General features: G+C 36.3%; 1 protein-coding gene across 17 annotated transcripts in view; it reads left to right on the top strand.

The window, feature by feature from the left end:
* Nucleotides 1–27,033, top strand: part of SYNE1 (spectrin repeat containing nuclear envelope protein 1) — a 319,742-nt gene that overhangs the window by 94,793 nt on the left and 197,916 nt on the right. For 16 of the 17 annotated variants that reach the window (XM_075413801.1, XM_075413802.1, XM_075413815.1 and 13 more), the window contains 18 exons: nucleotides 2,205–2,369; nucleotides 3,432–3,584; nucleotides 4,022–4,165; nucleotides 4,499–4,672; nucleotides 6,358–6,516; nucleotides 8,468–8,632; nucleotides 9,226–9,360; nucleotides 10,272–10,430; nucleotides 10,674–10,882; nucleotides 11,153–11,261; nucleotides 12,519–12,683; nucleotides 14,681–14,848; nucleotides 16,415–16,591; nucleotides 17,444–17,584; nucleotides 18,640–18,800; nucleotides 21,623–21,773; nucleotides 25,118–25,345; nucleotides 25,882–25,980. In XM_075413801.1, the coding sequence (XP_075269916.1) occupies nucleotides 2,205–2,369; nucleotides 3,432–3,584; nucleotides 4,022–4,165; nucleotides 4,499–4,672; nucleotides 6,358–6,516; nucleotides 8,468–8,632; nucleotides 9,226–9,360; nucleotides 10,272–10,430; nucleotides 10,674–10,882; nucleotides 11,153–11,261; nucleotides 12,519–12,683; nucleotides 14,681–14,848; nucleotides 16,415–16,591; nucleotides 17,444–17,584; nucleotides 18,640–18,800; nucleotides 21,623–21,773; nucleotides 25,118–25,345; nucleotides 25,882–25,980 (2,862 nt within the window). The remainder of the gene's footprint in view (nucleotides 1–2,204; nucleotides 2,370–3,431; nucleotides 3,585–4,021; nucleotides 4,166–4,498; nucleotides 4,673–6,357; nucleotides 6,517–8,467; nucleotides 8,633–9,225; nucleotides 9,361–10,271; nucleotides 10,431–10,673; nucleotides 10,883–11,152; nucleotides 11,262–12,518; nucleotides 12,684–14,680; nucleotides 14,849–16,414; nucleotides 16,592–17,443; nucleotides 17,585–18,639; nucleotides 18,801–21,622; nucleotides 21,774–25,117; nucleotides 25,346–25,881; nucleotides 25,981–27,033) is intronic. The other variant, XM_075413808.1, reaches the window with a different exon arrangement.

Genomic DNA, 27,033 nt, shown 5'->3' with positions numbered 1-27,033 from the left:
GAAATCTGAACATATCTGTACAGTATATACTTGCTTTTGATTTCTAACCTAGATCCAAGAAGTACCTCTTACCGTTCTGATACATGAAGAGTTTCAAAAAGCCATGTCGAAAACCTTAGCCCTGAAAGCATTATTCTTCCCAAAATGCTAATTTCTTCTTAACATTACATCGCCTCAAAACTGTTAAAAGTTACTGAGAGGTAGCATAATCCTACTGTGGACTGAGATACATATTTTAGAAGTTACTCCTGCTATTAATGTTGAACTAATGCTCCACAGCAATAACATTCACTTAAATAGTTTCAAGGATAGTTGTGAATTGGCAGTTTTAGTATTTAGTTATTAAAACAAAAAGCAATACTTACTTTGGTTTCTACAGTGAGTAGTTATACAGCCACCAGCACAAGCATCTGGAATCACAGGTGAAAGATGGTAACTATTGCTTGGAATATGGCACAAAACTTTTTAAAACGTTTCTAAGTGTTTGTTCTGTAAAACCACAAATACATCAGTAATACAATACAAAGATTTCACGGATGCTCGTTTGCAAACCTTGCCTGCGTTACTACAACCCACCATATTCTATCCTAGGCAAAGACCATAGCAGCCCCTTTACCATGCTGTCATGCTTTCTTCTTCTTTCCATTATCTCTGTATGATTTCAAGACCAGCAAGTATCCCTGTTCTGTCTGCAAAAGAAAGTGGCTTATTGGCTTTCTCGTTGGTTTCTGTTTTCAGAAACCTTATTGTGAACCTGTAGCACACAGAAGATCTTGCGAAAAAGACCAGTATGCGCTTGGATTTTTCTGTCACAAAGTATTAGGTATTTAACAGTAAATGTACCAATGAACAAACCACTCCTTCTACAACTCCTTCATTTACTTGCAGTTCCTCTTAAGCGCTTCCCATTATAATGCCATAGTAACTGCGCTTTCCCACACCTTTCTCCAACAGCTGTATCCAAAGGGTATCAAAGAGCTTCTAGGTCTCATGTGGGGACGTCCTTAAAAAGAGCTGTATTGTTTTAATTGAGAATGAGGTGTGCTTCACAGTACCTTCCACACTTGCCTAAATTTCACACGTGCTTTAGGTTGGCATCTGAAACAGAGACGCTCCCCAGCAGGGTGTGAGGAAGGTAGTGGTTTGTGGGAATAAGTGTGCGGAAACAAGGGCGCAAGTAGTTTACTCCGTGTGCTTTTTCCCTCTTGACCTCTAGTAAGCCTGACCACTGGAGAACTGACCAGTGTCAGATTCAGTGGAGTTAATTTATTTTGGATGTGCTCACAGAGGATAGCCTTGGCACAGAGCAAGGGTTGTGGTCCGTGTGATTAGAAGAAGATTCAAACTGCACATACAGTTTACTGAGATGATGAAGTGTATCCACTGATAAATCAGTACAGACCACCTGTACTCTACTGATCTCAGCTTTAGGAATTTTAAACACTGTATGTTCAATTCTCTCTTTGGCAAATATGAGCAGTATACATCCATTTGACATTTTGGGTTTGATTGTATCAGGACTGTTTTTACATGTGGATGAGTTCTGACAAGTATAAAGTTTCAGAACTGTAGCTCTGACACTTGGAATGACTGACAGTACAGTTGGACAGGACTTTCTCATATCTGCCCCTGAGCGAAGGATTGCATGGGACTGTCACTGTCAGATGAACAGTCTTGGAATGACAGGGTAGATAAATAATCATAAATAAAATGGGTCAGTGCCCCTTCCTTGGTCCTGAAGACCAAGAGGCATGGTTCAGCTTGCATCCAGCGATAAAGAATCATTCTCAGTTCTTCTGGGATGCCAGATTCTGGAAAACTGCATGTGGTTCATAGTAGGGGGAGAATTTCTTTACAGTCTGTATATGGGCCAGGTTACTATCAGCCCATACTGTTTGAAGACAGAAATTGCATGAGCCCTAACAATATTTTCAGTTATGGAGTTTTTTCTTAAGGATTTCTGTTAGTTTAACTGAACGTACTCACTGGAGTAAAATAAGCTGTAAGTAAGCTGGTGGTAATTTTCAATTCCGTAGGTTATGTTCACAGACATTAAAATTCTATTATGGCGTATCAGATATGAAGAGCTTCAGAGGATAATTGTTCAATCAAGCCATTGGCTGATGATTAAATTTTAGTTTTATTATTTAAGATACAGACTAATTGAAAAGGTTACCTAAAGGTGTTTTCATTTTCTTCTTCAGGATTTCTTCCGACACTTACCTCATTGGATCCAACAGCACACAGCCATGAATGATGCTGGTAATTTTCTGATTGAAACATGTGATGAGACCATTTCCAGAGACCTTAAACAGCAGCTTCTGTTACTAAACGGCAGATGGAGAGAATTGTTTATGCAAGTTAAGCAGGTATGTAGTTTTGCTATTGTTACTTTTAAATATTTACTTTGACATTTCCATGCAAACAAGACAGATTTGCCCCACTAGCAGGACTGTAGGACAACTTACTAAAGTGTCTAACTGTTCATCACTATTTAAAGTAGAACTGAATCCCTGACAGAATTGTTGTTTCTATATTGCTCTTAAAAAGCAAAAAGATGATGTGAGTTGAATTAGACAGAAGTATTTTACACCTCATAAACACATTAGAAAACATCTTTGCTATTGTCAAGATACATCTAATGATATTTTCCTCTTCCAGCGATTTTAAATACCAGTTGCCTATTTGAAGATGCGGAATCTATTTTCTTTACTGGCATGATTATTTCCACTGCAGTCAAGTTAAATGGAAAAGCAAATAATGATTGCCCCTTTTTTTATTGTAACTTTTCCAAACTGTTGACTAGAATGTTCTCAAGCTTTATTTGCTGATAATATTTAGGGTGATTCACTGTGGAAGCAGTAATGCCCAGGATGTAAATGTCTCTTCCTCTATTCATGCAGCTTCCTTTATGTGCTGGCTGTATGGGTTTTCTCGCTGGCTTTTCACCATTTCTCTCATACAGCTCTTTCCACTAAGGTCTATGTTTCCCCTTGCTCTAGCCAGCAGTTCTTTTATTGAAATTTCCCTTATCGTTTAGCTTTTCTAGGCTTTCGTGTTCTATTCTCTTTGCTGAATTTTCGAAATTAATACTGTAGGTAATGAGAAATTAATCGAGATGTTGACTCTAGGTTAGAAACAGATGAGAGTCTGGCGCTCTCCAAATGTTCCAAACCTTAAAGAAGTCTGACTTCTTACATGAATGTTGATCTTTTTAGTATCAGCACTATTGAAACTAATGCAGACAATTAGTGTCTAACTAATCAAGAAGATTAGTTGCCATTATTTTGTATTTTGTTGAAAACAATTTTTCCAGCAAACAATTGCACTGAAAACATACTAATTTGCTTCAGTCATTACTTAGTTGCGAGATATCTCATTTGTGGTCATTATTTTTTCTGTTTGTTTCTTTCTACTTTACATTTTCTTAGTATGCTAGAGCAGATGAACTGGACAAAATGAGGAAGGAATACTTGGATGGTGTTGCCCATTTGACAGCTTTTATTGATGGAAGCAACAGGAAATTTTCAGTTCCTGTGGAAGTGTCCTTCCTTGATGTCAAACTGTTTGTACAAGATTTAGAAGTGAGTGTCTTCCTCCCATTCCTTTCTTTCTCCTTCATAAGAGAGAAACTTGTAAAAAATTAATTCTGAGAATGTAAAATTTTTGTAGTATACGTTTCCATTATTGCAATTTTTTTTTACCAATGGTGCTTTTTTGTATAACTTCTGCTATAGCTAATATAAATAATTGTACGCTATGAGTGACATTTCTAGAGCATATTTGCAATACACTGTCCCCCTGGATATTTCTTTCTGCGTAGTTTCAAATTGCGTTCAGATGAGCTGACTGATACCCTTTGGCACAGTTTTCATGCATCAGAAATATCCAGTAAATCACTAAAATCAGTGATGAAAACAATAATTGGAGTATATATCTTTTATCTTGTGAGAACAGACTTGTATCTCCCACGAATGCATAAATGCTGCTGTTGAAACATTTTTTGAAATATTTGTTTCAGAATATTAAGCAGAAATTGCCTGTGATGGAAGCTCAGTACAAAATGGTTACAAGAACAGCTCAGCTTGTTACAAAAGAAGTTTCCCAAGAGGAAGTGAATGAAATGCTTGGAACTTTGACAAGGATCAAAGAGCAGCTGAGCAAGGTTGCAGAATGCTTTTTCCACCGCACATGTCGTTGACTGTTGAACTAATAAACAGAAAGCTCCCCTACATCAATGCTCAGATATATGCATTTGAGCAAATGTATAGATATAGTAACAATAGATTGATTCAGAGTGGAGAAAATGTTACTTCTTTTAGACTTTAAGACTACTGTCCTTAAATTTAATATGCTTTTCTTTAAGTAGTACAAGATCAAGACTGATCTATCTTAAGAGGGGCAGTAGCAACTATATAAACCCACATGCAGAGAAAGCTGCTGTTTATTGAATTTTGAAACTTTTTAAGTAATTATTTTTCTTTCAAACGGACAAAAGGTTAAGGAGTACTCCTGTGCCCTGCTGTATGAATGCCAGCGTCTGCTGTCTCCACTGGAAGAACTGGAGAAACAAATCACACATTTTTATGAATCTCTTGAAAAAGTCAATGAAATAATTTCTATCCTGGATCCTGAAGCTCAGCCTACAACTGTGCTTAAACAAAAAGCCCAAGTAAGTTTCGAAAACATCTTACAAAGATCTGCTGCCTCTGAGTATTTATAATTAGCTTTCTAGGAATTTGCATTGCAACTTGGTAAGCTGAGCAACAGTTTCTTCATATTCAGGCAACAAAAATAGCCTATCTTAAAGTCAGCTAGGCATAAACATACAAAGATGGAAACTTGTCTTCCATCCAAGCCCGTGGTTTCAATCCAAGAAGTAAATAAAAGCCTTTTTTTTTTTCAATCTAGTGGAAATTGGACTGAAGTATCAGAATAGATTGGATTTTTTATTAAGCATATGAAATAACATGACCAGGAACTTCCCTAGGTTTTCTTGGACAATTATGAAAGTTTCTCATAGTCTGGAAGTGGTTTCTTTGAATTGCATTGTAGTAGAACATTAACTTCTCTACCCAACCAATAAATGTTTCTTTCTGGAGAAATTCAGAGCTAGTCAGAACTCACTTGGAAAGTTAAATGAAAATACGAGGATCTTGCATAGGAATTAGTCTTTATCCTTGCGTGTGTGTGGTACATAGCCTAGAGACAGTCCCTCAAAATTGATATGCACATTTCATTAGAGCTGGATTTGATGGGTAATGTAATTAAATGTTTTTTTTTATGGTAACCTGAAGTCTTTCAAAGCCATTTAGAGTTCCTTGCAAGAAAAAAAAAAGAAAGATTTAATTTCACATATGTGTGCATGTATACATATGTATAAATTGGTTCAATAGTTCAACAAGAAGGGTATTCTCTTCCAGTGACTTCAAGCTTTGATGGGATTGTGGTTAAAAATGGTCTTGAGTGCTTGAATCAAGCCAGTCCTTTTATCTTCCTGAGTAAATCCTCTTCTGTTTATGAACACCAGCTGACTCATGTGTCCAACCTGCAGATTAAGGAGCACCTCTATAAGAGTGCTCCTTTTCTCTGTTTCTGAAGGTTAACCTGCTCCAGAATGTTGCAATAAAAAGCCATGTTTCTTCTGCAGTTACTTGCCAACCAAGGAACCAAAATCTCCTCGGTTATATGGAGGTTGCTGGTTTCTGCTGATCAAAGTGTAAACAGAGATTCGTGCTGAGGAATACAACTTTCCTTCAACAGCAGAACAGTTTCCTCACCACAGGATTTTTTTAGATTTATTTTTCATCCTGTGGAACTTTGTGCATGTTTTCTTTTCTTCTCTCTCTCTGTTGTTTTTTTTTTTTTTTTTTAAAGTATAATTCTTATTACTTAATGCCATTTGTAATGAAATCTGAATTCTGATAGCTGACATGAAAAGTTAATTGTTGAAAGGCAAGAAAAGTTAACACCTCAACCTGCTGCTGAGAATAGTCATTCTTTCTATTAATTTCACTGGTGCCTACTTACAATTATACAATAAATATAAACATCCCATAAAATTAAATCACAGAATAATGTATTGACCTACATTCTCTAAAAATACCTGAAAGGCTTGGGTACATATCTGTGTCTTTTTTATAGATAGCTGGAGCTCTATTTGGGTACAGGACTCTGCATACAAAGAGAAAGTTGTGTGGTCTGTTAGTCCATGTAACATTTTGTGTAGTCTGTTTGTCGTGGTGCTTTCACCTCGTCCCTTTTCTTCTTAGTGTCAAAAAATATCTTCCTGTTATTTTGCCAAACTTTTCTCTCCTTTGGTCCTGGCCAGGATGGATATATGTTTTTCTCTTTCAGGATTTGGTAGCTTATCAGGAAAACTGCAAGAAAGATTTGTCCCTGATTGAGAGAAATAGTCAGAGTATCCTGCAGAGTGTGGCTTTGAGTGAAGTGTTACAGCATTTCCATCAGTCAACGTTTCAGAAGAAAGTTACACAAGTTCAGATTACTTTTCAGGTAATGATGTCATGCCTTTAATGCATATTTTTGAAAGCTTGTTCATATGCAGCTGATCCATCCTACCATATCTCCACTACATCACTCTGTAGCTACTGTCATAGAGAACTCTCATCTCCGATGTCAAGTTATTAATAAAGTATTGATCTGTATTAGGTAAGAAGTGTTCAGGGGACCAACGGTCATGTTCTCCATGCAGTTCAGTTATTCAGAGGTGAGCCTGCCTCAGAGGAGCCTGGGATTTAAGGAGAACTTTCACACATCTCAGGCTTCTTAGGAAGGAGGAACCTGAAATCCACCTGTTAGGGCTGCACTTGTTTTTGTTTCTCCTGATTTTGTCATCTCGGTTAAATATTTGTTTCTATATTCCCATACATCCCCTTTCACACAAAGCGCGGAAGATGGAAACTTTTGCAAATGCTACTATTGCTGGGCTTTGTATTTCCTCACAAAATGCAGTGGATTGTGAATGTAGAAAGCTGCAAATATGTATTTGCTTTTGTTAATGTAAAGATGTGTACTTTGGGCTATAGTCCCCCTTACTCATAGAGCTCTATGCTGTTATTACCCATAATGATATTTTCAGGGCTATTAAGCCCCAGTCTAGCTCCACTTTCACATGAAATTAACCATTATCTTGGAGTCAGATCTCCAGATGTTGGGTTGTATTAGACTTGTTTTCAGACAATTACTGTTCAGTAGAAAGCTTCCCAAACTGAATTTTAAGCTACAAAAAATCAACTACCAGTAAAGAGCTGTCTCTAAGAGGTGGATTGCAAAATTTATGTTGTATTTTGTGGGTTGTGCTTAAAGATCAGTGGATTTTGATTTACATTTAGAAATTATGATGTAAGTTTAGCTTACAGTAACAGAAGTATCTACAGTTGTAGCTTGGTAAATTTCCCATGTTAAACATTAATTATTCTGTTGCTATAAAGATGGATGGTGATTTATCTCTTGTGCCAGAAAACAAACCTATAAAACATGGCATAAGTAACCACACAAAACGTGGCATGCCCAGAGTTAAAATATTTATGGATCTGGAAACTGGCGTTTTCTTATGTGAAGAATACATTCCTATATGATTCTACTATTATACACAATTTTTTACCAGGAAACTTTAAAAAGGTGTTGAAGTTGGGAACTACAGATCTGGTTAGCTCACTGGGTAGAATCATTACAATTCCTTACACCGGGGTTTTGTAATCAGTGAGGACGGTAAAGTGTATGGCTAGTAAGGAGGGTTGGAATTACCTTGCTGCAGTTGAACTGGTGAGCTGTTCATTTGTCCTGGTAAATTTTGTTGGTTGCTTATGGAGTTGTAACCAGTGGATAATGCAGTGCACTGGGACAGACTGCAAAGCAGAATAATGAAGAACTGTGACTAAGGTTTCCAAAGAAGAGAATTTCAGAGTAGCAACTAAAAGACAAAATTTGCTGCTTTTCTTTTAAGCAGCATTCTGCGTGGTTGCTTATCTGGCGTACAAGTGTGATAATCGTACAAACCTCCTCCAGGTCAAAAGACCTGTAGCATGGAACAGGTTGGATCCGTAGGTCAAACCAGCTTCATGTAGAGTCATGTAGAAGGAGGTAGTCTGTTATTAAGAAAAATGGAATGGCAGGCTTTTAGCCATACCCGGTTCTTTGTATTTGAAAGCAGATTTTAGGAAAGAAACACTAGCCAAATGGCAGAGGCATTCTGAAGATATCAGAGACATCTGTATTATATAGCTATGCATTTTTATTTGAATGAAGCATCACATTAGCACGAGCCTTAGTGTAAGTGTTAAAAATTTGGAAAACGGGAGCATGAAAAGAAGCAGCACTTGTTAACGGCATATATTTGAAAGAATGACACCGATTAAATGCTTTTTTTGTAAGATCATAGTAAAAGAGAGCAAATAAAAATCAGTGAGAAAGTGCTAGCTCATTTTATTTGCTTATAACTCAGAATATGGTCAGGAAAGCTGGTGACTGGAGAAAAAACATAGAAGCGAATAGCCGTTTGATGAAGAAATTTGAGGAGTCTAGAGCAGAACTGGAGAAGGTAATACAGATTGCCAATTGTTGCTTAAAAGAAAAAGGAAATCCTGAAGAACTTCTCAGGAAGCATAGCGTGAGTAATTTCTCTGACCTTCCTCATCGAAATCTTTGAGTGCATGACATAGAAGTGAAAAGCCTACTTAATTTTAAAATTGATGTGGATTTCTTTCACGTATAGAAGTTGTACAGATCAGGTCACACTAATGTTAAGATGGAAAACCAAAATGGAAGAAAGATTATCCCTCTTATTGATGAATGTAAGCAACCAGAAGATGAAGAGAGAAGACCCCCTAGACATTAGGGTCAGTTTTGCCAGTAGAACCATTGGGAGTGAGGACACTACATTTTGCCTGTCTCAGACTTCCACTGCTTTTTTTTTTTTTTTAGATGAATATCTGTGTCTGTATTATAACTATTACTTATGCATGTAGTTTTAAAACATATTCTAGTTAAAATACCATCTTAATGTACTGGCTGAGAATAAATTAATTTGCTGGACTTCAGGTAGCTAGAAATAGTCTTTCCTTGGCTCAAACTTCAATTCTTCAATGCAGCAGAAGTAACCTTGAAACTTACAGAATGTGTTAGGGAACATCAAGTTGGCAGGTTACCCTATCAAAAACCACCTTCATCTTCTCACCTTCTCGCTTTCTGCCTCAACTTCAGGAATTCTTTAACCAGTTGGATCAGAGAGTCCTAAATGCCTTTCTGAAAGCATGCGATGAACTTACTGACATCCTTCCAGAACAAGAGCAACACAACCTGCAGGAAGCTGTGAGAAAACTCCATAGGCAGTGGAAGGTTAGTGACATTGAATGATGTCTCTGGAAATTGCAAGTCTTAACTTTGGAATATTTCTGCATGACCTATATGTTGAAAAAATTTAAAACAAAATAAATAAATTGTATTATTTGTCTTCCTGTACAACCGTAAAAAAAATATATATGTATTTTACAACATTAGATACAGTTACACCTACAAATACCCTCTTGAAAAAGCCCTGTTAAGTGGTCAAAAGTCAAGAAATGTGAGAAATTAATTATGAAACCTTAATTTCTCCCCCTTTGTGCAGCCATAACGATACCTGTGTTAAGAACATTTGTTGAGAACAGGTGCTAGCTTTTCTTACTTTATGCTGGTGTTGGATGATTGCAGTTACTTTCCCAACCTTTATAAAACATATGTGTAAGAGATCAGGCTATCAGTTTAATTTGTGTCTTCTGCCAAAGGCCCTAACAACTGAACAAACATTGCTCATGAACTATGGAAATTTTTGCCTGCTACAGCCTGTTGCAGGTCAAAGCTGGAGTGACAGATGAGTGGTTTCTCACTTGCACACAAACAAGAATCTCTGGAAGCAGTTGTGAATATAGTTTCACTATTGTTGTTTGCTTTATTATTTTATACAGGAAATATTTGGTATATCTTGCCAAGAATCAAGATGTCTCTGTGATGTTCCTTATACATACATATTCTTCTGTAAAGAACTTACAATCAAAACTTATGACCTTATGATGTATCTGAGAGATATTGGTAATAGAGTTGCTTTACTTACTTAAATGAATACAGAGAAACCCCCATGTGTTCATGCATATATGCTTTATTTTCTGTATTAGCAGTTTTTAGATAATTTATTTGTAGTAAATTCACACTGGGGTAATGGGACCAGTGTTTTATCTCTGTGCTTGTTTATTGCACTTGTGGGTGTGTAGGATCTTCAAACAGAAGCCCCATATCATTTGATCCACTTGAAGACTGAAGTTCAGAAAAGCAAGTTCCTGGTCACAGTGGAGGAATGCAAAGCTGAACTAGCTCGACAGAACAAGGTGCTGTCAAGAGAAGGCAATGAAAGGATGATCGAGGAACACATGGTATGAATTATATGCCACTGATGGGCATTTACAGAAATAAGTTTCAAGGTCAATAATAAACAGAAGGTCTGACCAACTCTCAAGCCACCAAACACTCCGTGCACAACTATATCAGATCAATCCTTTGGGCCTTTAAAAAAAAAAAAATTGAGCTTAGTACAGTTCATAATAAATATATAGATATGCTTTGCGATTTCTGCCAGTATGTATTTGTATTGTCTTTCCTGATTTGTCTCTCATCAGTTGTTCTTCGGGGACAAGGGACCTTACCAGCTGTGTGAGAAAAGGCTACAACGAATTGAAGAACTGTGCCAAAAACTGCCAGTTTCTGATCCAGTGAGGGCTACATTGGAAAGCAGTCAACGAATCCTGAAGGAGCTCAAATCCCAGATAGACAGCACATACGTAAAGCTAACAGAGCACTCGAACACCTGGAAGGGCTATAAGAAAAGGTGTCAGCTCAACTGCTAGCTGGGTCTCATAGAGCGTTATGTATGGTCACTCTTCTGAATGTCGTCATAGATCAGCATCACCTAAAGAATGATACTTTGGTGTTAGCTTCAAGTAGAAAACTATAATTTATGTAGTAATTCCACAAACTATAGTGGGGCTTTGAGTAGATTTTATAATTTTTGACTTAAAGTTAAGAGGTTACTGTTTGGTGGTAGCAATTTTTGTGTAGCTTTTTTCCCTGCTTTGCATTATGTGATGTTTTGTTTCAGATTTTCTGAATTGGCAAATTGGATTTCGTCAACAGAAAGAGACCTAAAGAAGATTAAGGAAAGTGTCAGTGATACTGCCAAATACAAACAATGTAAAGCATCCATGGGGGTGAGCCTGTGGCTTATTTTCTAACAAAGCTATGGTCATTGCTACTGAGACTCTGGATAAAACTGTATGCTGAAGTAGTGCCACACTTTTACTATGGAGACCATAGTAGCTCTGCTGATTCCTGGTATTCTGAAAAACGTTTCCAGGAGAAAGTTCCACATGCAGCAAAGTGCAGCAGAAGTTCCTACTTTTAATAATTTAGGGAATGGCAGGTCCCTTTACCTGTGTATTCATAACATCCAAAATATAGCAGCAGAGAGAATAAATACTTGCCCCTCATCTTGCTGCGTGCATAGTTAAAAGTGCTGTGCAAAGAAAACACAAAATTTCTGGACTGGGGGTTTTTGAAGGATCAAGTTACAGTCTTCCATTTAGGGAAATCTGTAATAAAAATTCTCTTCCACAGTAGTGTAACAGGGGAGGCAAAGATATCCTACCATACACTTTTGCGTTGGTGACTGGTAACAAGTGGTAAATAGCTGAAGATTGAGTCATTTGGTTGAATTAGTTTTAGGCAATAATTTATTGTGTCACTTGGGACCTAGCTTGACCCTTATTTCTTTTTCTGCTTTCAAGTGATAGAAGTAAAAATAGGAATGTCACGTACTGTAGGAGTTTGTGTGAAAGTCGTGAGCATATTATAACTGTGCAGAGAAACATAATTAGGATGACCTTCATAAAGCAGGTAGACCTTTAGCTTAATGGCTGCTTCTGCTCCAAAATTTACTCATGTAGTTTCACTGCTGGTAACTTCTCATCAACACTGGCACAAAGATATAAATGAACTAGCTACTGAGTGAAAAGAGGAAAAACAGAGCTATTTAAGCAAGAAAAAAACACACAAAGCCTTATAGCACGTGAAATTTTCTGTTTGCAAAAGTCAGCATTTAAGATTTAAATGGTAACTAAGGAATTTAGTCAATATATGGAAAATATATACACGGTATCTACCATCTATCTCTGTATCTGTAGGTAAAAATGTTAGTTTGTGAGGAAAATGTACTCCACTACTGCTTATAAAAGAATAGTCTAATAAGTAGTGCAGTAAAGTTTGTAGAGGAAATGCAAAAATCTAGCCATTAACTGGAACAGAATCAGATAGGGTATGCAAATAGAAAAATACTACATTTTCTACATGTTTAAAGATAAGAACAAAGGCAGTATGTTTATGCTACTAATCTTTGAACTGATGTCATGAATGTTACTCATTAATATATTTTGGGTGTTTGAAGAAAATATGTTTTGATTCTTCCATAGGAAATTAGGAAGCAAATAAACAAGCAAGGAGAAAATCACAGCTGGCTGAAATCTAGACTTGCTGTTTTGACTGCTGTATCTCCTGATTTGGAGGCCAAAAAGACAGAGGATGAGCTTTATAAACTTTCCAGTGACTTCAAGGGACTCCTAGATTTGCTCGCTGAGGTACAGTATAAAGGACAGAAGAACTCTCCATTTACAGCATCACATGAAATGACATCAATCATGACTTCACAAGCATAAGTTCCCTGCTGTGTGTGTTTAATTAAACTGCAAAAAACTCATTTATACTCCCTGGGTAGCAAAGCCTTGAGAGTGCAGGCAGAAAATACTGACATTATTATAATGGGTCTTTTCCCTTTGCAGGATTGGAAAGCATCATAGTAAATGTTTCTGGAGTCAAAATATCACTATTTTTAGAGGCAAAAGATTTTTTTAAATCTAAAATTTTTCTAAAATCAGCTTTTAGCGAACATTGGCAAAACCATGTGTACATCAGCTAGTAGAATTTGACTTTAATCTTCATTTATGTATCTCATGCTGAAATAATAAAGGAACTACTGTGAAGTAGTTTCAAATCATTAAGGATGTTGGTCATGCACTGAAATTGCAGAAAAAGTCTGCAGTTCTGTGAGATCTGAATGATAAGGAGATACTGTAACTGCTGAAATCATGGGAAGTTTCTAACTGATAAGCAAGACCTCTTAGAATCCACTGAATCCTTGAGTTCCATGGAATCTCAGGGAACTTACTGCTTCGCTGTTTTCACAGTAAAAAGAAAGATCAAGAGAAACTTAGAATATCATACACTTAAAAGGCAGAACAGATACATTTGAAAAGAGAATTTGAGATAGAGGAAGAGTTCAGGCTTCAGATTCCATTGTTAACATCTATTCTTGTGGAGGCCTTGTAAGCATTCCAAATGTATAAAAGTTCCCTATATTTACTGAAAATTCTCTAAACTTCTGTGGTGTGAAAACAGTGCTTGGAATGTTGGGGGAACCAACATTCTGGTTTCCAAGTGACTACAAAAAATTTAGGATAACATCTTTTATTTATGTATTTATTTTGTACTAAAGTATTTTTGCTTTTTACTTCCTCTGAAAGTCAGAACTAAGGGGAGCACAGATTCATGAAGGTAAAAAAAGGAAGATAAGAACTAGAATGTAAACTTGTTTTGAATCTAAAAGCGTAATCTAAATGGCACTTTGTACTATAGTGAAGAGACTGTTGATTCTTAAAAGTCTGAATGCTCTTTACAGCTAAATGTACAGCTTGTTAATCAGATGGATGAGACTCTTTAGGCAAGGACTGAAACTGAGTGTGGTTCCAGAGTTCAGCACCGGGTTTTGGGTGGTAAAGACTAAACATTTATATAACAGGAAGGAAAATGGCTTGAATCTGAATGACCCTCCAAAATTAATATGGACTTAAAAGAAAGAAAGGAAGGGAGGAAGAAAAGAAAGGAGGTTTAGTTCAAGAATACTTAGAATACTTTAAAACCTTAAACCACAGGAACAGTCTGAGCAATAGAGTCCGTACTGAGAATCGGCTACAAGTAGTTAGCTGAATCATGCAAAGAGGGAAGAATTTTCTGATATGTTCAATAGATGTTAAGTTTTTCTTTTTAAAGTTCTGCAGACTGAGACTGGATATTGCACTACTGTATTGTGTTCCATAAAACCAGGGTAACAGGACATTTTAATAGATTTGTCGTTCACTGGATCATTTCTCTAGAAGGTCCAAAAGGCAGCAGGATTTTTTTGTGAACTGAATAGTGCAGGTGTTTCAGAATCTGGATCAGCTTATAAGGGTGAGGACAGAGTGTATTTTCTAAGTGATCACCAATAAGTGGCTGTCACAGACAGCTGTTTACCATATGGCCATGTAATAGGGGTCATGTTTAAACAAGACAAAGGTCTCCTCGGTCACATTTTAAGCCTACAGTCACTCTTTCAATGTAAACTAAAGGTGTCTGTTAAAAATGCTGGAGACAAAAATGGTATGAATTTGGATAGTCTGTTAAAATTGCTGGAGACAAAAATGGTATGAATTTAGATAATTTACTATGTTTCTTGAAAAAATACTGCAAATACAAATATGCCCTTAAGATATAGATGTGCCTTTCATCTCGAAATACTTAAAGCTATCCGTCATTGTAGATTGAAAAGACATTAGGCACAGTTGGAGACTGTGTCCAGTACAAAGAAGAAGTTAAAAGTGCAATTGAAGAGTTAATCAACAACTCTAAAGAAGCCCAAGCAGAGGCTGAAAAAATCCTGGATACAGAAAGTTTATTACAAGCTCAGCAACTACTACTTCATCATCAGGTACAGCAATTATTCATGTCCATATTCGATTTATTTTTTTAAGGTAGAATGTATGTAATTACTAAATTTTGTTATGTCCATTATCATAACTCTTTATATTTAAACTTGGAAGAATTATGAAGGAAGTAGTCTCATACAACCTAGTATGATTTCTTATAGTAAAAAAAAGTGCTCAGTATTTTTTAAATGTTCATGCCCAAAGATGAGCTTGTTTTTCAACATTTATTGAATATCCCTTTATTTCATATGGTTTTTTTTGGGCACAGAACACCTGAAAAACAAGCTTCATTTACTTGAAATTTTGGGAAAGAGTACTATGCAAATATGTAGTCTCTCTCTTTTTTAACGTTTAAAAATTTGTGTGTCATATTTGACCATGGTAAATTTGGCCTAGTCCTGGGTTTGGACATTTCTCCACTTCATCAGCTTTGATGTGGCCCCAACTCTGAATGCTGGAGGGGAGGTGTACCTCAAGCCTCATTTCCTCCTATAGGCAGCTACTGCAGTGACAGATTGGCCTCCAGTCTCTAGGAGTACAACAGGAGGCTTTTTATGCACTGTTAATGGATGAAAACATCTGTGGGTAATAATAAATCACATGGGTTGCATACAGCATGAATCATGGGTTTTAAGACCAAATATGGGAAATTAACTTTGAGACCTGCTCAAAGCTAATAAGAATAATTTGTGGTTGATGTTTGGGCATTATATAATTGGTTTATATTAACACCTTTTTCTGTAAGGTCAGACATGTCTTATTGTCTGACCAGGCACTACTGTGTCTTACCTCTGTCTTATCCAAACTCCTTGGTGTTTGTAAAAGCTGTTGTTTGTGTTAAGGTTCATATTTGCTCTTTCAATACTCTATAATCTTTATCCGTCATAGGAGAGGTGGTAGGAATAGTTAACAACTTCTGGAGTTCTCAGACTCTTCTTCTGCTTTTGATATGGAGTCTATTAAGGTAAAAACAGACTTTGACAAAGACCTGAAGGTACCCAGAGTAGAACTGAGCAGCGAGATGTGAGCTTACCTAGCCAGGCTGGCAGTGGGTCAGGCATGGTAGGAAAGGAGGTGGGATGTAGTCTTACGAGTTTCTGATAGAGCTACAAAGCAAAACGCATCAAAGAAAGAGTTCTGCAACTTGGTTATCCCCCTACTGCTCTCTAATGAAGGCTGATATATTGCTTTGATCGATCTGAGGCTCCAACCTGTGCCTCAGAGTGCAGAGCAGACCTGGATGCTTCCAGGCGCTCATGAGGAACACATGCACCTGTGGCTGCTGCTGCAGTTACTCAACTGTTGTGGCTTCTGCTTTCTAAAATGTAGCTTAAAAAAAAATGGCCAGACTGTCACTCTTCTCTCCTATTTGTACGCTGCAAAAGCTGTATACACATTTTGGAACCCAAGGCATATACTTCAGGAGGATATGAGACTCTCAAGAATACTTGCAACAGTTTATCCCTTTGTCTGTTATTCTCATTGCATACCCCTGCAAAAGCAGAATTATGCCAGTTTCCCAAAGGAGCTAAAAAGTCTGATATTTCCTGTTGGATGAATCCTTTTAGCAAAGAACAAGGAGACTCCGTGCAAAGAGGCAAGATGTGCAACAGCAGATTTCCCAAGCTAAACAGTTGCAGATTGAAGGTGGGCTGCCCAGCACAGTGCAAGAGGATTTACAAAAGTTGGAAGAAACATTGGAGAACATGCAGCAGACTATGGAGAGGCGTGAAGAGCAACTGCAGGTGGGTCCTTTGCAAGCAGAAATAAATACCTGTGCTTTCTTCTTCTGATTTTTTTTTATTTTTTTAAACTTAGTAAAACCCCGATTTTTTTAATGTAAAAAGTCTGAGCTCATGTTCTCACCTCTGAATCTTGGTCCTCGGGGTTTTCATGATCAGTACTTCCATGAAAACTTCCTGAAGCTGCTGATAGCTCTTAATAAAGAAACAGCGTTTTGTTTGGAAGTGTTTAAAAGTTGCAACTATTCAGTCAGAATAGATATTTTAAATAATTTATCCGTAAATTAGTTTTTAGATGGGCTGTCTGCTCTGATTACTAAAGATGACATTGCCCTTTAACTGAGAGTCTTTAGTCTGGATATTACTGTCATAATGCTTGTGACTGTAATTAAATCCTGTATGTTAATCAAAATTTTACATTATCAGAAAAGAACAAACAGATTTCTATGTGGGAATTTCCTGTGAGTAGGGATTTTCTTCTACCATTTTACTGTAATTTATTTCATTAGAGAACTTAAAAGTCCTTTTAGGTATTGTTGACTACCTGTCACCATAAGCATAGGCATCTGCATTTATTACATCAGACTTCTTACAACACATTCAAATATAAGATTGAAATATTGCTGGCACCTTAGAGAACAGCACTTCTTGGCACAGTGCAGTACGAATCAGTGAAAATTCAAAGAAAAACTTTTCTTTCGTTGGGTTCAGAACAGTTTCATCCATAGAATAAATGGCATTTCAGGTCTTTCTGGCTTTTCCTTCTTCGGTAACTTACCATGAATTTCTTTTTTCTCCCCTTTGATCTTTTTGTCTTTGTGTTCCTGTTTTGGGTGTGTTTGCTTGTTTTTGTAGGTCACAATAAATAAATGGGAGCAGTTTGAAAGAGACAAAGAAACAGTAGTAAAATATCTCAATCAAGCAAGCTCGGCACTTGAACGTATCTTGAACTTTAGCAGTTTAGAGAGCCTCTCCTCAGAACTGGATCAGACAAAGGTATTCACTGTGTGAAATACAGGAACTGAGATATCTTTCTGCCTTACTTGTTAACATGTTGTGAGTGTACTGCCTTCAATCTTCGCATGGTTTCCTGTTAGTACCAGTGCAAATTGCATATACAGATTAGAGACTGAAGAAACTGTCTGGAGGTAAAAAGTTGTTTTATGAAAAGATCCTGAAGAATTACTCAAAATCTGCATCTGAAGTACACGTATGGAAGGTAGAATGATGTTGAGGACTTCCCATTTTATGCTCAGTAATCATCTATACTAGTAAGCTAAACAGTGTCAAGTGCTGCCCTATGCCCCTACCTACATCAGTAGGGTGCTCTTAGGCAAGGTTGTGTGGACTGTGCCAACTAGCACTCTTTTAGCCCTGAGGAGAAAGAGGAGAGACTTCTACAATATGGACATAAGGCATAACCTGCTACTTACCCTTGGCAACACACAAATATCCCAGACTATTTTATTCACTAATACAGAAGTAATAGCAGTGATTGGCTTTCCAAAGTGCCATGTTTTTCATACTGTTTTTACCCTTTGATGAATCTGGCACTAAATTGTGCATATTTTGGTTATGTTTAGCATCCATTGTTCTGGTGCATGGGTTTACTGTTTGTGACAGAAAATAGTTGTTAAATAAAGTGAGTTCACAAGCTACAGGATACTGCAAAATCCTCTCTGGAAAAGTAGGATCTAAAGATTAAATAAAGACGCAAGTAATCTTCAACAATTCACAAATAAACTTCTTGAAGAGCTACAGAAGAAATTTTAATTTGTTGAGTTAAAAACTTTTGGACATATAGTTTCCCTTGCTAAATTTTATTCAAGCTAGTTTGCTCAAATGAACATTTCTTAAATGCAAATAAAGAAAACAAAATTAAATGCAAATTAAAATAGCTTTCTTCAGAGGTGGTTTTTATGTATTTACAAATTCAAAATACCCATGTAAGACACATACTTTTTCTAACCACAGACATTCAGGAAAAATACTTTTTGTGTAAATATATGAAACTGTTTATAGTTGTATTGATGTGTCTTGCATCCTTACAGGAACTTTCTAAACAGACGGAAGCAATGGCAGTGCAGGCTGAGAATTTGGTGAAGAATTCTTCTGAGATACAGCTTGGTTCAAAGAACAAGCAGTCCCTTCAACAGCAGGCAAAATCAATCCAAGAACAAGTGAAAAAAGTGGAAGTTACTCTTGAAGAAGAGTATGTTCTTAACAAGTTCTAGTATTTATTCTCCACTATAGTATTGTATCAGGTTTCTAGAATACCTTGTCAGCATTTCGCGTTGTCTCATCAGCTCTGTCATTTACAGCTTGCTGTGGCATAGTAACCAGGTTATAGTACCAAATACGTCAAAAGCGTGTGTGCACATAAACAAAATCTTTGTTTAATAATACACAGTTTCTAAAACCACTGTTAGTTACACTTAACCTGTCACTTATCTTTAAGCCCCAGTCTCATGAAGAAGGGATAATTAAACTCATTCTTCAGGTACTGGACTCTTAGAAAGAAAAATCTCCATGCAAATATGAGAATAGCACATTTACCATGTTTGCCCCAGTTTTCAGTATTCCACTTTCTCCATAAGAATGTCAAGAAGTGCCTTCATCTTAGCTGAATGCCCAGCTTTTATTTCATAGGCAATATCAAAAGTTGCTTCTGCTGCTGCAAATAACAAAGGCATCATTTGCCAAATTTTGTTTAAAAATTGAAATTTCAAGCTCCAAGAAAGTGTTGTTGAATCCTGTAAATACTTGTAGCTTTTTGTATTTGTAAAGATTTTGTCCTTTTTCTCAAGTCAGTAACTGAATTATTGAACTCCAGTTACTCAACTTCAGCTTCAGCTGTTGCTATTCTCATTTTATCTATATAGACGTACACTTATATGTGTGTATGAAATTAGTATTTTTGCATATATTAGATCTGATACACAAGTCATGGGTATACATGCCAATTCTATGTTGTCTTATTGGAATTACTGTGTAAAATAATTTGCTGTGTAGATTTAAGCAGGTACCACCACCTCCATCTGAATATGAGCGAAAGACAATGCCCACATAATTGTTTTTTTTCTGCTATTGGCCATTGTCATGCTACGCTGACTTTAATTTGGTACGATCTTCTTCCTAATGTAAAAGAACATTTGTAAAACAGAATAAGTAGCCTCTGCAGCAGATGTAACTTTCTGATTATGGATGGTCTAATTTTTTTACATAACGCTTTCTCCAATATGAAGTATTACAGTGATTTGTAGTCAAATTCTACCATATCTTACTGAATACTTCACTTTATACGTAATATTCTCCCATATTAGAGAGAAAACTAGTGTGATTCTTTTAATTCAAGAAATTCATCCTTCCGACAGTGAATATTCACTTTTTTATTAATGTCATCTATTGATATCCCCTTTCAATGCAGATATGAAATAGGTTTGGTTGAATGTATGCATTATTCAGAATGTGAGTACTGTGACAGACAATAAAAAAATACATCCCTTCTGCAAAACATGCAAATATATACAACTCTTTACAATGAATCTGCAGAACATATACTCAGTATGTAAGAGTTATGTTGTAACTTGCATCATCAATAAAAATTTTGGCCAAGTAATTTAAAGTAAAGGTATTCCAAATGCATATGGTACGTACTGTGCCAATGAACAGGAAAGGGAAAGAAAAGTTTGAGCAGGTCTCCATAGTCAGCTACAGAGCAAACTTAGCACATCCATTTTCCAAGGAGACCATTTGTAGCTGTGCAGTGTGTTTGGGACTGTATTCTTTAGAGTCTGCGGCTTTGTTACAGCTATAAGGAAGGCAGAAACAAAGGCGAAGGATTTTCAGCTGATGTGCCACTGATTTGGTCCTTTGATTCTGATTTCCAGCTGGACTTCGGCTGAACTTGAGTGAAGTATTTTTGCACTTTATTTTCCTGCAAATAACTTGAATTTGAATACACTCTTATCAGTAAATGGCTATTGACATTGCTAATTTTGTTTTATTTTGAAAATACATAAGAAAAAATAAAAAGGCCATTTTTTACATTTTTAGACTACATCTTTTCTTAAAGCTTCCTCTGTCTTTAAGGAGGGGAAAAAAAAGAAAATAAACCAAAAGCTTTTTAACATGGAATGGTTTTTAAGGCTATATTTAAAAGGAAAATGTATTTTGGAATTTTTTAATATTCAAACTTTTCTGATTAAATTTTAATATTTTCAGTGAAATAGAAAATTCATGTTTTGCAAGCTGTGTGTAGGGCCCACATTAGCAGTGGTTTCTTTACAATGACTTCAAAGGAGCAGAAACCTGTATACTGGAAGTTAATGCTTTTAGACCTTGTAGGGGCCTTCTTGCTTGTGACAAAAAAAAGGGTGCTTTGTTTGCTATCCAATATATACAGGAATCAGTCATAGTCTGTCACTGTTTGACATATCTATAATGTATGTTTCAAAGACTGTAAATCTGTTAACTTTGAGGTAATTGAGTCATATCTTGATATGAAATCATTGCCTCAGAAAACACAGACTGCCTGTAAGATGGCAGATTGCTGTTATAGAAAAACAAGTTTAATGAAGCGGTGAAGCATTGCTGAATATATGTACATCCACAATTCACTGCTTTTAATCATTCTGTTCTAATGACTGAGTAACATCTATGCACTCAGTTATCTCAATTTTTAGGTGTCTGATATAATCCTAAATTCATATTATTTCATAAAATCATATTTAAGTTACTTTTCATTTCTCTCCTGCTATGATGAGATTCTTGATGTGCAGATGATGAATGAAGCTGTAATCTGTTCCACCTCTCAGTGTCCCCACTATGGCTAATATAATTGTTTGACTTTTGGTGCAGTCTAAGAGAGAACCAGGTTTGAATTTACGTGCATAACTTGGTCCTCTAAAACCAGGAGCTTTTTAAGTGACCCTCCTGTAGACTGAAGAAGTTACATTTTTACTCTAGCAAGAATATGGGCAGCTTCATTATATTAAACTGTTTATTCTCTCTAATTAATTTGGTTAATTTTAGTATTAAAAGCATGGAAATGGTGAAAAACAAGTGGGATCATTTTGGCAATAATTTTGAAGCTCTGTCCATCTGGATAGCTGAACAAGAAAAAGAACTGGAAGCTCTGGAAACATCAGCATCTCCTTTGGACATACAGATCAGCCAAATCAAGGTGATTAGTTCTTGTTATGCTTAGCATTAAAAGTTCATTTATCTGTCATTTCACCAGAGACCAAATGGGAGAACAGACATTTTACACATTTCAGAATTACCATGATGTAATGATGGAGTGCTTTGTACATGAATATACCAAGCAGTAAGGTTTTACGTAAATTAAAGGAAAATTTTTACAGGCTGCCTTCTCTGTTAGTGTTTAATTTATGTATATGGAGCCTTTGTGTGTACGGTTAAAAATATTATTTAATTTATACTCTTCTTATTTTTTGAGTAAACTCAACTGGTGTGCAAAATAGCTACACAAATACAAGGTGTATAAAGCTTTTATTTTAAAACATGCATCAGCTAGTGGATATAGAACTTGATTTTTATCTTGCAAGCTAAAGTTATGACTTGATTTATGTATCTTTTATGCTGAAATAATAAAGAAACTATTGCTCTTGGTAGCTTGAAAACCTACATATCATTTATTGCTATTATATTTACACTGTCTTAAATTCTGTGTACATTTCTATAAATACACAGTGGTTTAGTTTCTTATTGCTAAGTGAGGTGCATATTGTCTCCAAGCATTGCATTTCAAGGGCTGACTCCATATCCTCCCACAAACAAAAACGTACCTTCTCTGAAACAGCATGTTTCTAAGGGGACAGTTTCTCACTCTGTGGTGCACGCTGCCATTTTATTTGCTCTGTGACCTACTTGCTCTTCAGAAAATGCACGTGTGTGCAGCTGCTTGCAGTCACGGACCAGACTGACACTAAGAATTTCCAGAGGATCCCATAAGGCATTCATTTTGTGTGACAGAAATGGTTTATCAACAGATTGTCCTTTTCTTAATTTGATCATAACTTTATATACTCCAAATAAATAAAATCTCTTGATTTCATCATTGAAGGATAAAACAGTGCTTGAATTCTTGCTTCATTGCCACAGCAATTCAGAAACAGTTTCCTTGTCAAATAATATATACGGGTTTGTTCCACTGGCATACGCTGTCACGTAGGTGTACTTTTCAGTAGTTACTAGATACGATTCAAATGTTTAAGATCGAAAGTAAGTGCATCAAATGATATTAATATTGCATTGCAGTGTGACAACAGCTCTTGTCTGTCTAAATGGAGTCTAGCTGAGCCCTACTAGTCCATTCAAGCCAATTTCACAGAAAGGCTCTTTCTTGCTATATAGGCAGATAAACAGTAATTTTTACACTGCATTGCAAGTTTTTGAAAATGCCAACATAAGCCTTCTTCATTTAAACATCATGACAGAAAAAAACAGTCAGCAGGTAATCATTATAGACATCAAAGTGAACAGACATAAAGCAGAGAAAATCCTCCAGACGAAGCCTAGGGTACATCGTTGTAGCTCAGCTGAACAAACCAGCTTCATGAGCTGTGAATTGTGAAACAAGTCACCTAACCTCTGATACACGGACGCAGCTGGAGGTCTTCTTCAGCAGCATTGCTTTGTGCCTGATTTTGAAGGGTTTGTTGTATTCTGTTGTGAGTTTCCTGATGAGTTAGTCTGTGTCACAACGCTAATCAGCATACTTAGTTCATAATTTCTACTACAGCAGATAAGTAAGGAATATTGCAATATGAGCCAAATGCACCAAAAAACAATAGTGTGGTCCCTGATGCCTTTGGCTGAACAGATAAAAAACCTGAGGTCAGCTGAATGTAATTATCACACGTAGTGGTAATATTCTACCTTTGGTGACATTGATTGCAAAACCCCGATGACTTCAGCAGAGACAGATTTTCACCTCTGCATTTCTCCGACATTCCTGGTGCACAAAATGATGGTTCTCAGAAGTAGTTACCATTGGTGGCAGACGCGGTGAGAGTTTGAAGGCCTCAATTATCCACCTTCTTTTATGTAACTGAGTGAATTTAACAGAATAGTGTGGGAGTTAAAAAGCGCTGCCTCATTTGTATCTGCTGCATTGTTAGGTAATTTCAGCTTCAGGGCCACAAATCCAGTAGTTTTCCTCAGCACAGTGTTCTCATGCAAAAATGATATTTTATAATCCAAATTAATTCAGAATATATTGTAGAAAGAGACACTATAAATGCTTACAGCACCACATTTCTTTCTGTACTGTCACCCTGCTAATTCTAGACTCTGAATGTTGCAGTAAGCCACTCCTGATCTTTATAATGGCAAGCAAGATACCGTATTTTTATCACAATTATAGCAGAAGTTGGACACTTTCTATGCTTTTGAGAGTGCATTTTCAGAAAAGTTTTTGGTTGATGTCGTATACATACATATCTTAACATTTTTATATCTGAGAATGCTATTGCGTATTTCAATTTCAAAGAGTGCTTTTGACTCTTTCAATTCCCTCCCAATGAGTGTTTTTCACTACTTTTGAGAAGAGATCCATGGACGTGCCAGATCAGCAGAAATTAAAATATTTCTGTTGTGAAAAATATCTTGCTTCCAAGTTCACCAATGGTTACTGAGTAAATAACCACCGACTGTGAAACACCAGAAGTTTCTGTCTTGGATGTTGTAGCTTTCAGGTTTGCCACTAATTTGCGATAAAAACAAGCACGGAAAAGTAGGAGACAGTTGCTGTCATGCAGCTGATGAAGTGTAAATCCAGTGCTAGTTTGTCTTTATGCATTTACTAATTGACGCAGAAGACAGCTGAAAAGTAGCAAAGGCCTTTATCACTTTTGTTTCATGGTTTCCTATTTATACTGTAATATGGTTCTTTATTTAATCCTCTGCCTGAGGGCACACTTACCCTACCTTATAATCTAATTTAATTTATTCTTTATTATACCATTGAATTTTAAATTAGAAAAAGAAAACTGTCTCTATTGGTTTTCAAATCATAGCATGTTTTGTTTTCTAAGTGCTGAAGAACTTAACTTAAACACCAGTAATCAACCATTAGGGTTCAGCTCCTTAACAATATGGTTTTCAGTTATACACTTACTTTTTTAATCTTGTATTTATTTTGAATCTTTAAGAGAATTGTGTATTAATTTACTGTGAAGTAAGAGATGCTAAAATATCAACCATCTTGTCTGCTTATGAAAATGTGCACCTCAGGCAATTCTAATTCCTCCTCATAGACACTGTTTTCAGTGCAGGCTATTTTTTAAACATTGTTGAGTGATAATTTCAATAAGAAAAAGGGAATTTGCAGGGTATATTACAGACTTTTATAACTAATTGTTTCAAGTGGTGAGTGAACCCTCTGCTTATCTACTTTTTAAATGAAGAATATTAGTAGCTCAGGCAAAAGAAGGAGGTAGAAAATATTATTCTGATAATTAAAACCTATTGTGCTTCTTTAATTACTATTACTTTACCTTTTAGGTTATTAATAAAGAAATAGATGCTAAAATAACTGGAATCTCAAAACTAGAAGAGGAAGTGGAGTCTTTTTCCCAGTTTGTTACCTCTGGAGAATGTGCACATATTAAAGCCAAACTGACTCAGGTCAAAAGGTATTGGGAAGAACTAAGAGATCATGCACAAAGACTGGAAGGAACAATCACAGGGAAAGCATCAGCACAGCAGAAATATGAAGAAAATCTTAAACAGGTAGACAATGCAAAATCTCATGGATTGTTTGCAGCAATTTATAGAATTAGTCTTTATTTTTCCAAAATTGAATATCAAAATGCGTATTATAATAGCATGAACTAGAATATATAAGCAGATTTGTAAGGTAAGTGCAAGACGTCTATATGTAAATTTGTACTTTGAGTGATTTATAAGGCAGGTTCAGGAAGACACTAAAGTATATGCATTCAAAAAATTATGCTGTCTTCTAGAAAACCTAAGTGATTCTCCTGGGTATTGCGCTAATAAACCACATCCATGCTTCTTAAAAACACTTTCACTTCAATATTGAGTTGTTAGTAGATCACAAGGAAAACAATTTAAATATTATTATTGGCTGGTGACAAGGAGCGCTGAGCCCAGTCATCATCTTTTAACTTCAAAAGGCACTCAGCACTACAAAAGCTTAGGATATAAAATTCTCTTAGAAATAAATATTTATAAGATGTTATTTAAAGCATCATTTATCTATTTCCTGATGGCTTTAGACTCTCTGGTTTGCCTTTTCTTTATAGGTGCAGCGGGCAGTGTCTGAATTTGAAGCTAAGCTAGCTGAGCCTCTCACATCGTGCTCTTCAGCAGCAGCAACATACACAGCCTTTCAGGATTGTACGGTGAGCATGTGGCCAGTGATTCGTGCCACCAAACCCAGGGAAATGGTGCCACACTGACCTCCTCACAGAAATGTCAGTAACCTCCTGACCAGGGGCTGCCTGATGCCACACAGCCCAGGGTGGAGGCAGGAGGAGTCAGGGGCTGCCTATAGGGGTGGGTAGCCCCAGGGAAGGCTTTGCTGTCTTCCTCAGCTACTTCTTCTCACCATTTCAGACAGGCTTGGAGAATTTTTTCGCCACTGTAGAGAAAGGAAAGCCTGAAAGTATAAATTAATCCTTCAGATTCTTCTTTTTAATTTTGTGCATTGAAAACGTTATGAAAAACAGAAGATAAGAAACATGTCTGTTAGACATTTTTCCTCAAAGATTTTCATGAAATTTGGGTCTTTGTATAGAGAACTGTGATTAAAAAAAAAACATCTCCTCGGAAGTAATTTTTCTGGGACAATGCAGAGACTGGACAGTTTCAGCTGACAAATTTTTGTCTGTGATGCCAGAAATTCATGGATGTTTGGATATTTGGTGTAGTCCATTACAAAAGGAAAAGAAAAGTTGGATTGGTATTCAAACTACAAAAAATTCACAAGTCTCAGGGAATTTAGTGTAGCATTTTTGTCTCTGTCTATAAGTTTATGATTTGTTCTTCCCACAATAATCAGTACCTCCCTTTCTAAGAAAATATTGTAAAAACTTTTAGTCATATTGTTCTTTCAGTAAATTACACATAATTGCTTCTGAACATAGTAGTAACTACTTACAAAGGCTATATGCAAGGAAGACCTGACCTGTCTGCTTCAAAAAAGCTTGATACTTGTTGAGGAAAAATATTTTCCATATAGAGAATTTATTCAGACAGCCCATGTAATCGTTGTTATTAGTTTTTAAACATTATGAATTTGCTGAGTATGCTGTTGCAAACTCTCGTCCTGCCTATGGGATTGTGATAATTCAATTCCTTATTGTGAAATTATTTTAAATTATTTAGTTTAAACATCAGCAGATTGTTGCTGCACAACTCACATTTCCTCCTATGTATGATTTCTTTCATTACTG

Source organism: Opisthocomus hoazin, chromosome 2 (genome assembly GCF_030867145.1).
Source record: "Opisthocomus hoazin isolate bOpiHoa1 chromosome 2, bOpiHoa1.hap1, whole genome shotgun sequence".
Lineage (NCBI taxonomy): Eukaryota > Metazoa > Chordata > Aves > Opisthocomiformes > Opisthocomidae > Opisthocomus > Opisthocomus hoazin.
Note: the sequence above shows the minus strand (reverse complement) of the source record. Positions and strands in the feature narration are given on the sequence as shown.